This window comes from Mustela putorius, unplaced genomic scaffold, assembly GCF_011764305.1.
Source record: "Mustela putorius furo isolate JIRA1106 unplaced genomic scaffold, ASM1176430v1.1 tig00000407_pilon_pilon_pilon, whole genome shotgun sequence".
Taxonomy (NCBI): Eukaryota; Metazoa; Chordata; class Mammalia; order Carnivora; family Mustelidae; genus Mustela; species Mustela putorius.
Window position 1 is genome coordinate 20,918,303 of NW_025421373.1, and position 13,546 is coordinate 20,931,848.

The window sequence follows — 13,546 nt, forward strand, 5'->3', positions numbered from 1 at the left end:
GTAGAGTTGTTTTGGAAGTTGGCAGTTTCTTACAAAACTAAATATACCCTCACCATACAATCCAGTAATCCTACTCCTTGGCATTTACCCAAAGGAGTTTAAAACTTACATCCAGACAAAAACCTGCAGAGGGATGTTTATAGCAGCTTTATTCATAGTTGCCAAAATCTAGAAGCAACCGAGATATCATTCAGGTAGGTAAGTAATAAATAAATTGTGACCCATACAGACAACAGAATATTGTTATGGATGAGAAGAAATGAGTTATCAAGCTATAAAGAGACATGGAGGAAGGTTAAAGGCTACATACTGTATGATTCCAACTGTACGACACTCTGGAAGAGGCAAAACTATGGAGACAGTAGAAAAGATCAGTGTTTGCCAGGGGTTAGGAGGGAAGAAGAGATGAATAGGCAGAAAACAGATGATTTTTAGGGTAGTGAAACTAATCTGTATGATATTACAATGATAGATGCAGATACATGTCATTATTCATTTGTCCAAATCTATAGAAGGTACAACACTAAGAATCCTTATATCAATTACGGACTTTGAGCAATAACTATGTGCTAGTGCAGGTTAAGTAACAGTAACCAATGCATCACTCTGACTGGAAATGTTGATGGTAGGGAGGAGACTATGCACATGGATGAAATGGGTATATGGAAAATCTCTTGTACCTTCTGCTCAATTTTGCCATGAACCTAAAACTTCTCTAAAAAAATAAAATCTATTAAAAAAATCCAAGGCACAAATATGCTTGGCTTGTTCCAGAAATAGCAAAGAAACCACTGTGGTTTCACTCTAGTGGAAGAAAGGAATGGAAAGAGAGGCAGGGGCCAGGCCACATAAAGCCGCTCAGGCCAAAGGAAGAAGTGTGAAAATATGGGTGTGTAGAGCCATTTAGTGTCCCCTAATGACGTGTTTTTATGAAGATGTAATGAAATAGAAATAGTTGATGGTTATAACGATTATGTAACTTATGAATAATATGCTCCGTTTTCTAGAGAAATCTTTTTTTTTTTTAGATTTTATTTATTTGACAGTGAGAGAGGGAACACAAGTAGGAGGAGTGGGGTAGGAAGAGGGAGAAGCAGGCTTCCTGCTGAGCAGGGAGCCGGACACGGGGCTCCATCCCATGACTCTGGTATCATGACCTGAGTTGAAGGTAGCTGCTTTACAACTAAGCCACCCAGGCGCCCCACTAGAGAAATCTTTTAAAAACACGTTACTCTTTATGTCCCTGAGCGAACAGTTACAAATTTCTAATACTTTAGCACATTTAAAAAAATATCTAAGACCCTAAGGGGCATTTCCAGCCACTCAGGTGCCACACAGCCAGGCACCATCGACAGCCTGTCCCTGTCCTTCACCAAACCTGATGACTGGCCTCCCATCAGACTCCTACAAACTGAACACTTGCATGGGCATTAGTACTGCAAACAACCTCTGACATCCAGTAACTCCTCAACCACCGTTTCTAAGGAGCAGCCCAACCTGGCTGTAAAAGATATCACCTCAAATTCCTGGAATTTTCATACCTGGAATAGATTTTCAGTCTCTCTGTTTCAAAACCTGAAGCATTGCACGTTTCTTGTTACTTAATTAACTCTTTAATCTAAAAAAGTAGCTACCAGATGAATAGTAAGGGTGAAATTCAAAGCATTTATCCTAAATATTCTAGATTAGCTTCTCATAATTAATAAATAATATATATACATATATATGAAACAATAAATAAAATCAATTATGTTTTCAGTGTTTCATAAATGTTGACTTCATGTTTCCGACTACATAAGCTGTTGACATTGAAATTCAGTGACCTCTGTTGCTTACTGTTAAGAAGGATCGTAACCCAGAATTTTTAGCTAAAAATGCTGTAATTCAGAATTTGCTTACAGAGTTGAATTAAGGTTTTTGTATTAGCGATAAATACTGTAGGAGTAATTCTGGTATACTAGGTTGGTGGTTTTGTGCAAGACGCTTAGAATACCACAGCCCTTCCTTAGAATAATTGTAAACTCTTCTGGCCTGTTTCCCAGATTTGCCTGAAAAGGGTCATAGGACAGGCTGAAATTAATGGCATATGAATTGTGAATCCCAATTAGAGGTGTCTTCAAAGGAATAATTAGGTTAGACTTAATAATTATGAGAAGAAAACGCTTCGGGCAAATTACACAGAGAAAGAAAAGAAGATGTGAAACAAGGCGACTTTGGAGATTGGAGTTGATTAATAATTCAGGAAGTGATTTTTAAAAATCGACTTATCTTAAAGATAATATAAATTGAGTGAGACAAAGATGAATGGAGAGAGATGGTCACTGATTTCAGATTAGGAGTCAGGTGTGAACACGGGGGGCCCTTCCGGTGCATATGCTCTGGGACTGTGATTTTAGGATCCCTATTCTGCTTACGAAGGAGGACAGGGTTTTTGCCTTCCCAAATAACAGTAACGTGAGCACGAGTGGCAGCAAACACCTGAACTGTACTCCCCATTGTAGAGTATCTGCCGCGTATTCACCTCTCCCTTTCATTTTCCTCATCTGTAAATTAGGGACTACATGATTATCGAATCCCACAACCACCCCAGGAGGGAGGTACAGGTGACTTGCTCAAGGTCATAACCTAGGTGGTGTCAGAAGGCAGACTCGGACCCAACAGCCTGACTCCGAACTGAAAGCTCTCTCTCGTCCCCTGCGCTACCTGGTCTCGGGGAGGTGAAGGGACACACTCAGAATGCCAGCCCCCCCGTGCCCACTTACATTACTGTAAACTCTCCGACACCGACACCTCCTCCCACCGTCTCTACCACCCTTAGCCTCTTAATTTGTCAAGCACAACACCTTCCTTACTTTGCTCGAGTCCTCCTCCTCCCCTTCTTGCCAGAAGGTTCCAGCGGGCGGAAGATGGAAAGGCGCGGACAGCGCCGGGCACAGGCATCTTGTTTTTCTTCTTGGTGCGGTCGCTAATCGCCGCTGAAAATCCGTCGTGAGTTGTGTGGCTAAATTATTCTAGAAGCACTCACTGAGCGCTCAGAGTAGGAACGTTTGTCAGGAATGCGACTATTAATTTACTTTCTAGGACACGTTTTTGTCATCTAAGAGCCCAATTTCCCACCCAAGGCTTCTGAGTGGAAACCTTCACCGGGCGCCTGATGGCGCGGCGCCGGCCTGGAGGGGGCAGTGGCGGCCGCGGAGTGGGCCCTGCGGACGGATGCGGCGGCTCGGCCATCGCTTGCTTTCGCCTGGCGCGCGGCTCTCGGCCGTGGATTAGCGCAGCTGGGTACGCGGGAGGCCGCGGGCCCCGCCCCCAGCCGGCTGCGGCGGCGGCGGCGGCGGCCCAGCGAGGCAGTCGGCGCTGCGAGCTGAGCTGCGCGGAGGGCGCGACCGACGGGCCGGGGCGCGGGGCTGCGCGCTGTCTTTTGGGCTCCGTTCCGCGCGCCGGGACGTGGGCGACACCGCGGACCCTTCGGGCGGGCCCCGGGCTCGCGGCGTAGGGAGTCGGGGGCCGCCCGCCGAGGCCCCGGGACCATGGCGCTGCGCGCCCGGGCACTGTACGACTTTAGGTCGGAGAACCCGGGTGAGATCTCGCTGCGGGAGCACGAGGTGCTGAGCCTGTGCAGCGAACAGGACATCGAGGGCTGGCTCGAGGGGGTCAACAGCCGCGGCGACCGTGGCCTCTTCCCGGCCTCGTACGTGCAGGTGATCCGCGCCCCGGAGCCCGGCCCGGCGGGCGACGGCGGCCCGGGAGCCCCGGCTCGCTACGCCAACGTCCCGCCTGGCGGCTTCGATCCCCTGCCCGCCGCGCCACCCGCCTCCTTCAAGCCGCCGCCCGACGCCTTCCAGCCGCTGCTGCAACCGCAGCAGGCGCCTCCGCCGAGCACCTTCCAGCCGCCGGCCGCGGGCTACCCGTACGGCGGGGGCGCCCTGCAGCCGTCGCCTCAGCAGCTCTACGGCGGTGGCTACCAGGCCAGCCAGGGCAGCGACGATGACTGGGACGACGAGTGGGACGACAGCTCCACGGTGGCCGACGAGCCGGGCGCGCTGGGCAGCAGCGCGTACCCAGACCTCGACGGCTCATCGTCCGCGGGCGGCGCGGCCAGCCGCTACCTTCTGTCCACGCGCTCCGACCTGTCGCTGGGGTCCCGCGGCGGCTCGGCGCCCCCGCAGCACCATCCGTCGGGGGCCAAGAGCTCGGCCACAGTAAGCCGCAACCTCAACCGCTTCTCCACCTTCGTCAAGTCAGGCGGCGAGGCCTTCGTGCTGGGCGAAGCGTCTGGCTTCGTGAAGGATGGGGACAAGCTGTGTGTGGTGCTGGGGCCCTACGGTCCCGAATGGCAGGAGAACCCTTACCCCTTCCAGTGCACCATCGACGATCCCACCAAACAGACCAAGTTCAAGGGCATGAAGAGCTACATTTCCTACAAACTGGTCCCCACGCACACGCAGGTGCCGGTACACCGGCGCTACAAGCACTTCGACTGGCTGTACGCGCGCCTGGCCGAGAAGTTCCCCGTCATCTCGGTGCCGCACCTGCCCGAGAAGCAGGCCACCGGCCGCTTCGAGGAGGACTTCATCTCCAAGCGCAGGAAGGGCCTGATCTGGTGGATGAACCACATGGCCAGCCACCCCGTGCTGGCGCAGTGCGACGTTTTCCAGCACTTTCTGACCTGTCCCAGCAGCACGGACGAGAAGGCCTGGAAACAGGGCAAGCGGAAGGCCGAGAAAGACGAGATGGTGGGCGCCAACTTCTTCCTAACTCTGAGCACGCCCCCCGCCGCCGCCCTCGACCTGCAGGAGGTGGAGAGCAAGATTGACGGCTTCAAGTGCTTCACCAAGAAGATGGACGACAGCGCGCTGCAGCTCAACCACACGGCCAACGAGTTCGCGCGCAAGCAGGTGACAGGCTTCAAGAAGGAGTATCAGAAGGTGGGCCAGTCCTTCCGCGGCCTCAGCCAGGCCTTCGAGCTGGACCAGCAGGCCTTCTCCGCCGGCCTGAACCAGGCCATCGCCTTCACCGGAGATGCCTACGACGCCATCGGCGAGCTCTTTGCCGAGCAGCCCAGGCAGGACCTGGACCCGGTCATGGACCTGTTAGCGCTGTATCAGGGGCACCTGGCCAACTTCCCCGACATCATTCACGTTCAGAAAGGTAAAGCCTGGCCATTAGAGCAGATGGTCTGGAATATGTTGTTGAGGCTGAAAGGGATGATTTGGACAGAGATACCCTAATATGTTTCAGACTGTTGTCCTGCAGGTTGGGAATCAAATAGGGATGTGGACAGCTGGCCTCTTTTTCGGAGTGTATGATGGATGGTGGGCAGGTAGCTGCCTCCTTAAAGTATTTCCAGACAGGGAGTGGGTTACTCTTCAGAGAAAGTTCTGAGAGTACTTCTTAGGACGGTGCTATCATTTTAGAGTTTGAATAGTTGGGTAATGAGCTTCTGGGATCTGTAATCTTGTGCCTAGGGTAGAATTAGAAGAGGACCCAAACTCTGTTAGGCATCCATTTGAACACTGTGGGGTGACTTAGTGAAGGGCTTCAGGAAATAATGGGGAAGGCGGGATATCTGCGAATAAAGGTCGGGTATCTGCAAGGTAGGGTAAGTCCTATTTCTGCCTTCCACACCTCTCAGTCCCTGGCTTGATGGAGAAATTAGAATCCCTTGTCTGAGGTTCTAGCCGGGGCAGTTTAAAAATGTCCTGTGTAGGCTTCTTGCTTGCAGCCTTTGTAGAATTAAGTGAGTGGCTCACTCTCACTACAGGAAGTTTGAAGAAAATTAATCCCTTTAAGTTCAGTCATTTTGAGTGTAGAGTCTGTTAACTAAATTTAAAGAATATTATTTTAAAAAATGATGTGGGAAACTACAAAGAATGCACAGAATGTGAATATCATGTCTGAGGGCGGTGCTTCTGTATTCCAGTGAGTGAGCTGCCCAACTGTCAGAGCTTGTTTCATTAGTAGCTGTTAGTGTCTCTAACTTTTGTTAAAGCAAAAGTTTTTTTGCTTTTTTTTTTCCCCCCTCTTAGAAAATGAATTAGAGCAGTAAAGCCTGGAGTGAGAGAAGTGGGAGGAGTTGGAGTTAGGGAGGTGGTCTTGCCTGTGAATGTCCTGTTCAGTGTGGGTGTGCGAGGAGGGAGGGAGTTACTTAGTCTAACTTCCCCTGATGGTGGAAACCTCTTTGGATCACAGAGAGGTTTGTGATCCAGAGTTTGGCTTTCAGTAAGGAGGTGCTCACTGCCTTTCTAGGTGGGCCAGTCCAATTATGAACAACCCTGATCTTTGATACATTCTTCCTTGCACTGAACTAAAATTTGCCTCTCTTGTTTGTCTTTCTCTTCGCTGGAACCACACAAAGTAAGTCTATTCTTCATCCACACGTTAGCCCTTTCCACTTTTGGAGACAGCAGTTTTGCTTTCTTTCTCTCTGCTGTTCTCCTCCCACTTCCAGGTGTTGGACTGGTATTACCAATTGGGGGGGGGGGTCCTTCCAAAGCAGGGCTACAATGCAGCATCCTGAATCATCTGCCGTACTAATTTTAGTAGAAAGTAGTAACTTTCTTGGCAATTTACATTTTGTAAATGCAGCCTGAGATGGAATTCGATGTTTGAGCAAGGGTACTGAACCTGCAGCTGCATCCCTCCTGACTTTTTGTGTGTAAATTGCTGTGACTCCTTGACTTTTTTGGCTGGTGCTGGTGGGTGGGACTGACTCTTTGAGCCTTTAATACAAGACCTTATATTTAAATACCATTGTGTTGTATCAGCCTGGGCCCATGCTGCCTTTTTACATATTTTGTGAGTTTATGCAAATAGTTGGTAAATAGTTGAAAGGGTGGAGACAGGTACAGACATCTGCAGGCAGACTCAGGTGACTGGCTGCTACTGGGCTGCTTCTGTTCATTCACTGACTTCACTGTCACTTAGACCACACACAGCCTTGTCAAGTGTCCTGCTTTTGGAACTATGGATTAGAAAAGGTATGGTGTTTGTTCTAAGGTCGATTTTGAGTTAAAGCAGTAGATTTTATAGTTTATAAACTGTGTAGTTTGCTTATTATTACTATTTTTTAAATCCTAGAACTAAAATCGTTTTCTAGTTCTTGGGATTTGGAAAACTTCATTAAAGCCTGTATCATTTTATGTTGTTTAAACAGATTCAGGGGCACTAAACAAAATCTTTAGGAAGTTCAAAAAGAAAATCAGTTGATGTTAAGTATAGTTTTTTTCTGCTGTAGCCTTAGTGTATAATGTACAGGGAGTGTGTGTCCCTAGATGACATGTGTTTAGAATGTACTTGCCATTTTAAAGCTATAGTGTGCAGTGCATAAGACTGAAAGGATTTGCCTGCAACCAGTTATTATCAAGGATGCTAGTGTTGGCGATTTTTAGGACTACAGATGGAACAGATCTCATAAGTTAAGCTAAAGCTTTTTGAACATGTTCTGAGTATTCAGAACTTGTGGTTGTAAAGAGCAGCTTCCCCCTCCCACCCCGACTTAACTACACAGTTGCTATTGGAATGAATCTTTTTTTGTCTGAGCACTTGGGGATTTTGTTGACAGGTTGTTTTTTTCCTCTAAGGTCTCAAAGTGTAATCATATGAAAGATTTTTACCATGACTTGAGAGGAAAGCAAAATGAAAAAAATGATAAAAAAATCTATAAGAATCTTAAGCTATCTTTTGTGTAAGTATTTGGTTTAAAGTTTATATTTCAACTTAGGGAGAAATGTAAAAATTCAAAATAATTATTTCAGCTCTTAAGTTCTCATTGTTTACAGGAAGAGAGAAAGCAGTTTCAGTACTTCTGCATTTTATGTGTTGTACCATATGTTAGGTCCACATTCAGATGAGACAGAAATGATTAGATAGTGCTTTTTAATGACTAACACAGTTAAGAAGGGGAGCTCATTAAGTTTTTTTCCCTTTAATTCCTGGGGGAAAGGATAGGAACATTAGTCTCCTCTGAGCTTTTTTCTGATCTGGGAGATTGCTGTGGTCAGCTTTTCCAGTATTCTAAACCTGTGCTCTTCGATGCTGGATCTGTGAGCCACATCTGACCACTTGAATGTAAGTTAATTAAAATAAAATAATGTAATTCAGTTCCTCAATCACATTAGCTATATTTCATGTGCTTTGTAGCTAGTGGCTACCACATTGGACAACAGATGCAGAAGAGTCCATTTCATCACTGCAGAAGGTTCTGCTGTAGTTCAACTGTCAGTCCTGTCAGATTTCTCCAACAGTTGACAATCTTTGCACATACTCTCCAGAGAGTTTTCTTTTCACTTGGTCATCTCATGGCATCGCCTCCTTTCTACATGGGCTCAAGGAATAAAAACTGGGAGGGGAAGCAGGCCCTGCCAGACCCCTCTCTACAGAATGTAGAATGAGTGAGTACTCAGGGAGTAATATTTCTGCGGTGCGAGGGTGTTCATCTGCTCTGCATCCTGCCTTCATCATTTATTCAGAAAATACAGCTGCTTTCAGAAAGGTCGTCTGAGTCTGGTGAGGAACCAGCTCCAGAACACATGTACCCTTAAACGTGGTTGACTGGCTCTTTTCTGACTATACTCAGTACTAAAACCATTGCTTAAACTTAATAATGGCTTTAGTGTAAGTACGTTCTGCAGAAGCAAAGAAAGCCATATGGTTTCTTTAGCTGAAAGAGAATGCTAGAATTTTTATTTTTTCATCACCTCATGGAGTCTTAGATAAACAGACCTATTTTGGTTAATGGAATTGAGTGTAGGAAGAAGGCAGTTTGCTATAGTCTGAAGTATAGTAGATGGGAATTCAGAAGCTGTTTGAATTTTATTCATACTTTCCTCTGTCTTAACAGGAGTCCCTTAAATTCTTTGTTCACAGACAGTTCATTGATTCCTGACTAGTCACATGTCTGTCACTGCCAAGCTTTGTAACCCTGTGGTCTGATTTTCTTTTTTTTTTGAAATGGTAGCATTTTATCTCCTCCTGTTTATCATCCCTGCCTGTAGTATGCCTTTAGAATGCTGATGTTGGCCAGTTTGGGGTAGTACATAGAATTGATTTCACTATCAGTTTCTTAGGCCATTCAGTTCTGTTCCAAAGATATGATTAATCTCTAATATTTAATAAAGCTTAATCCGGATGGCAGTGAGTTGTTGTGGTTTAAAAGCTTTAGGCTTTTCTCCTGGGGAATATCGTGAAAGGGAAAGACTTTAAATGTGGGGTGATGAGAAATGTTAGTTTTATCTTTATTTAGGAATGTGGACTAGATAGCAGAAGGGAGTACCTTAAAAGGAAACTTCTTTATTCCTGAGAAAATGTATAGGTCATGTGAAAGTGATTTGTTGATAAAATGTAGTGTGAGTCTGTGAAACAGGGTGGCAAAACTAGGTAAACAAACAGGCAGTCCTGTTTTCTGTACTCCTAAATTAAATATGCAGGGTTTCCACATTGCCCTCTCTAAATGTTCCAGATGGAGCCTTCTTTTCAACAAAACACAGCCCGGGGACGTCAGGCATGGTACACCAGTTGTGGGCCTGTCCGTTCTTTGGGGTAGAGTTTCACCATTGTGCTTCTTTCACCACGTGTAGGGTCCATCTTATGTCCCTCAGACATTAATTAAAGATAGCTAGAGTCCTGGCAGGGCACCCAAGGTAAGGCTGGGCCACAGTTAGCCCTTCCCTGTCTGCTCCCCATTCTTCTGTGACTAAAAATAGACCCGAGAGGGTGGTGCCAGGAATACAGAGAAAAGGTCTAATAAGCGGGCTGTTTACAAACTCCTCCTTATTTTGAAACTTCTGGGCTAGCAATTGAGGTCATTCATTTTTTTGTTTTGTTTTAGCTCTGTCTTAATTGAACCCACTTCTCCTCTCACGTACTTCTAGCTCCATCTGTTTTTTTTTTTAAAAGATTTTATTTATCCATTTGTCAGAGAGAGAGTGTGAGCACACGCACGAGGGAGAGCACAAGTAGGGGGAGGGGCAGAGGGAGAAGCAGACTCCCCGAGGAGCAAGCAACCCGATGTGGGGCTGGATCCCAGCACTGTGGGATCATGACCTGAGCCGAATGCAGCAGCTTAACTGACTGAGCCACCCAGGCATCCCAACCTCCAGCTATTTTTTTTTTAAGATTTTATTTATTTATTTCACAGAGAGAGATCACAAGTAGAGAGGCAGGCAGAGGGGGGGGGGAAGGAAGCTCGCTCCTTGCTGAGCAGAGAGCCCGATGCAGGACCGATCCCAGGACCCTGAGATCATGACCGGAGCGGAAGGCAGCGGCTTAACCCACTGAGCCACCCAGGCAACCCCTCCAGCTATTTTTAAAGGAGATTTCAGTTCTAGCTGTAACCTTTGTCCCTATCTGTATTTTCTTAATGAAAATGAGGTTGCCTTTGGGGCTTTTGAAAGAGATGACTGAGTTCTTTGGTTAAAACGACAGTGTGACCCGCCACAGACAGTCTTGGTCATGAAGCTAGGTGGGGATACTGCTCATAATCATCGTAATTGGTTTCTCAGACTTCTTTTTTGAGCCATGAATTCTTCTTGAAATCACACTGAGGAATCTTAGCCTTTTAGGCTGATCACAGCAGAATCAAAAAGAGGCAGGTACCTGTGCTCCCACTCATGTTCATCAGGTAACTCTTGGGCTCAGTTAAAGCTCCCCTTTGTTGGGAAATGTCGTCCCACAGGTTCTTGTCTGGTCATCTTAAGATTTTCTTTTTTTAAAGATTTTATTTATTTATTTATTTGACAGACAGAGATCACAAGTAGGCAGAGAGACAGGCAGAGAGGGGTGCGAGGGGGTTCCCTGCTGAGCAGAGAGCCCAATGCGGGGCTCCATCCCAGGACCCTGGGATCATGACCTGAGCTGAAGGCAGAGGCTTTAACCCACTGAGCCCCCCAGGCACCCCCATCTTGAGATTTTCAAACAGGAAGGCAGCACCCAAAGGATGAAGAAGTTCTGTGAGAAGGTGTCAGTTCCCTGATAAACATGACAATTCCTTTAAATTAAATTCTTTTTCTTCAGGCTGACTAAAAATTTATTGCTTTATTGTTTCAGAGTATTTTAAAATCAGAGTTTAATATGAAGTTTGATTTAATTCACCATTTATTTATGGAACTGTGAGACCACAAACTAAATGATTATCTCAAATCATGGCACAGTAGTGCTTAGATCTTGTTTGGAGAGACTGTACTCAGAGGACCTGTCCCATCTGTCACCTTTCACTTACAGAGCACAAGCTAGATTCACATGTGGAGGGGGGATAGGCAGGACTGTGATCCTCACTGAGTCTTTGACTGGTGGCAGAGAAGCCATGTGCCAGCTTGCTGAGAGCCCTCCCAAGGCTACACAGAAGAGATGGTGCTGGCCTGACTCTGACAGGGAAGCTTAGCTCCACAAACAAAGGTGATTCTGTTAAGCCAAGAGCCTCATGTTCAGAGTCTCCTCCCTGTGGGTCGCTGTGGAATCTGGTGACCACTGTGTGGTTGTGAGAGGAGCTTTGGACAAGTTACTTTAACTTCGGTAAGTCTCCGTTTTCCTGTTGGTTCAGTGGGCATGCTTCCTCATAAGGTCACACTGAGGATTAAATGTCCTGGTTCTCAGTAGTTACTCACTAAATGCTTGGTTTTGAAAAGTAGAAAGATATTTTTAAAATCGGAAGAACTCTTCTTTAAAAGACAATTCCAGTAATTTTATCTTCCATCCTGGTAGCCTGTTACCACCTGAACTGCAGGCAAAAGTATCAAAACCCAGTAAGTCATTGGTATAGTGGTTAAATATTGTAGTCTAACATGGCTGGCATGTACTGCACACTAGAAGGATGATAACAGGTAGAAATGCCAGAGTTATTTAGAGTCACTGTGTGTTCTCCACGTTAAGGGATTGTGTAAATTGTCTCCTGTTCGCTAGCTGTTCCCTTCCTCTAAATTACCTGTATCGTTGCACAAATCACTTTGACATTTCTGAGCTTCAGTTCCCTCGTCTGTAAATATGAGATAGATTTATGATCTCTTAAGTATCATTTGTTGATTGACTTTAAAAAAAAAATAGCAACATCCATACATTGAAAATAAAATACTTAGGACAGTATACGATGAACATTTAGACGTTGGTTCATGCTGGTTTAAATAGCATTCTATTTATGCGATTTTTGTAATATGGGAGCATGAACATCCTTTATCAGTTGATATCGGCAACTGACAAGTTGATGTGAAAGAACATTCGTGAACTTCTGTTTCAGATCAACAAACATGCATTGAGGTCTTACTCCACCAGGAGCTATGAGTGTAAAAGTGGTGACTATCTGGCCACCTTCCTGCTGGTCAGAGCCCAGGTGTTCGGAAGCTGAGGTGTGGTGGACAGCTGGACATCTCTCTCTGACCCAAAGGAGGGCTATCATTAGTAGCGCCACCAGAGAGAGAAATTGGGATGGGCTTTCCCTTCTACAAAATGTACTTCACTTCGAATTCTAAATACTATCTCCTCTCCAAAAATAGAAACAGTCTTATATTGTTAATCTTGTATTTGTAGCTTGATTAAACATTACTATGAGCAAGTGTTACTTCACTTGTCCTTTTCTTGCAATTTTTTTAAATCTCTCACTGTAATTGGACTTGCTGATGAAGAAATTCTTTGTATTATTTGGCAGATAGGGAGACAGCAGTTAGGGAGGAGAGCCAAGATCATTAGATTTTTTCAGAGGATCCTCTGAGAGATAAATCTGATTTTATTCAAATGGGGCACTATTAAAGATGCTCGGGTTGCATGGGTTGCATGTTGGACAAAACAAAGATCACCGCCCTTGTGGCGCTTACGTGTGAGCAGGGCGGAGACACAAGGAAAAACAAACATAGTGAGTACATTATCACGTATGTGGTAGGGGAAAGCGTAAATGTGAAGCAGGGCGAGAGGGCATGGGGAGGCAGAATGAAGTATGAAAAAGGATGATCAACATAGGTCTCATTAAGAAGGTGAGATTTAAGTGGAAACATGGAAGGGGTGAGGGAGTTAGCCAAGCAGATGTCTGGGGGGAGAGTCTTTCAGGCAGAGAATACAGCTAGAGCAGAGGCACTAAGGTGGGTGTGTTCTGCTAGATAATAGAACGCCAGGTGATTGGAGCTAAGAGGATCTGGGTAGGAGATAAGGTCTTTTGGAAGGTCCAATTAGTAGGACTTTGTAGGTCATTGACAGGACAGAGAGCACTAGAGAGATGGGAGCCATGACAGGCTTTTGAGCCAAGGAATGATATCCACTGGACCTTTTAGCAAACTTAATACAGTCGCTGTGTTGATAATAGAATGGAGAGGGAGGTAGGGTGTCAAAGGTAGCAGCAGAGAGCCAGTAGGAAACTACCCTAATAATCCAGGTGAGAGAGAATAGAAGCAGACTAGAGTGGAGACCATGGAGATAGCGAGGAGGGATCCCAGTCTGCATATATTTTAAAGATGGAATCATCAGGTTTTCCTAAGGGATCCGATGGGGCATGTGAGAGAAAGACAAGTCATCAAGGGGAACTTTGCAGTTTTGTTGTTGTTGTTTTAAACTCTACAGTTTTTGG

At 45.9% G+C, this 13,546-nt stretch overlaps 1 protein-coding gene across 3 annotated transcripts in view; it reads left to right on the forward strand.

Annotated features, from left to right (window-relative positions):
* Nucleotides 1–3,340: 3,340 nt before the first annotated feature.
* The window catches only part of SNX18 (sorting nexin 18), a 37,811-nt gene continuing 27,605 nt past the window's right edge, over nucleotides 3,341–13,546 (forward strand). For 2 of the 3 annotated variants that reach the window (XM_045079548.1, XM_045079549.1), the window contains exon 1: nucleotides 3,341–5,151. In XM_045079548.1, coding sequence (XP_044935483.1) covers nucleotides 3,531–5,151 — 1,621 coding nt within the window. In that variant the 5' untranslated portion in view covers nucleotides 3,341–3,530. The remainder of the gene's footprint in view (nucleotides 5,152–13,546) is intronic. The other variant, XM_004737890.2, reaches the window with a different exon arrangement.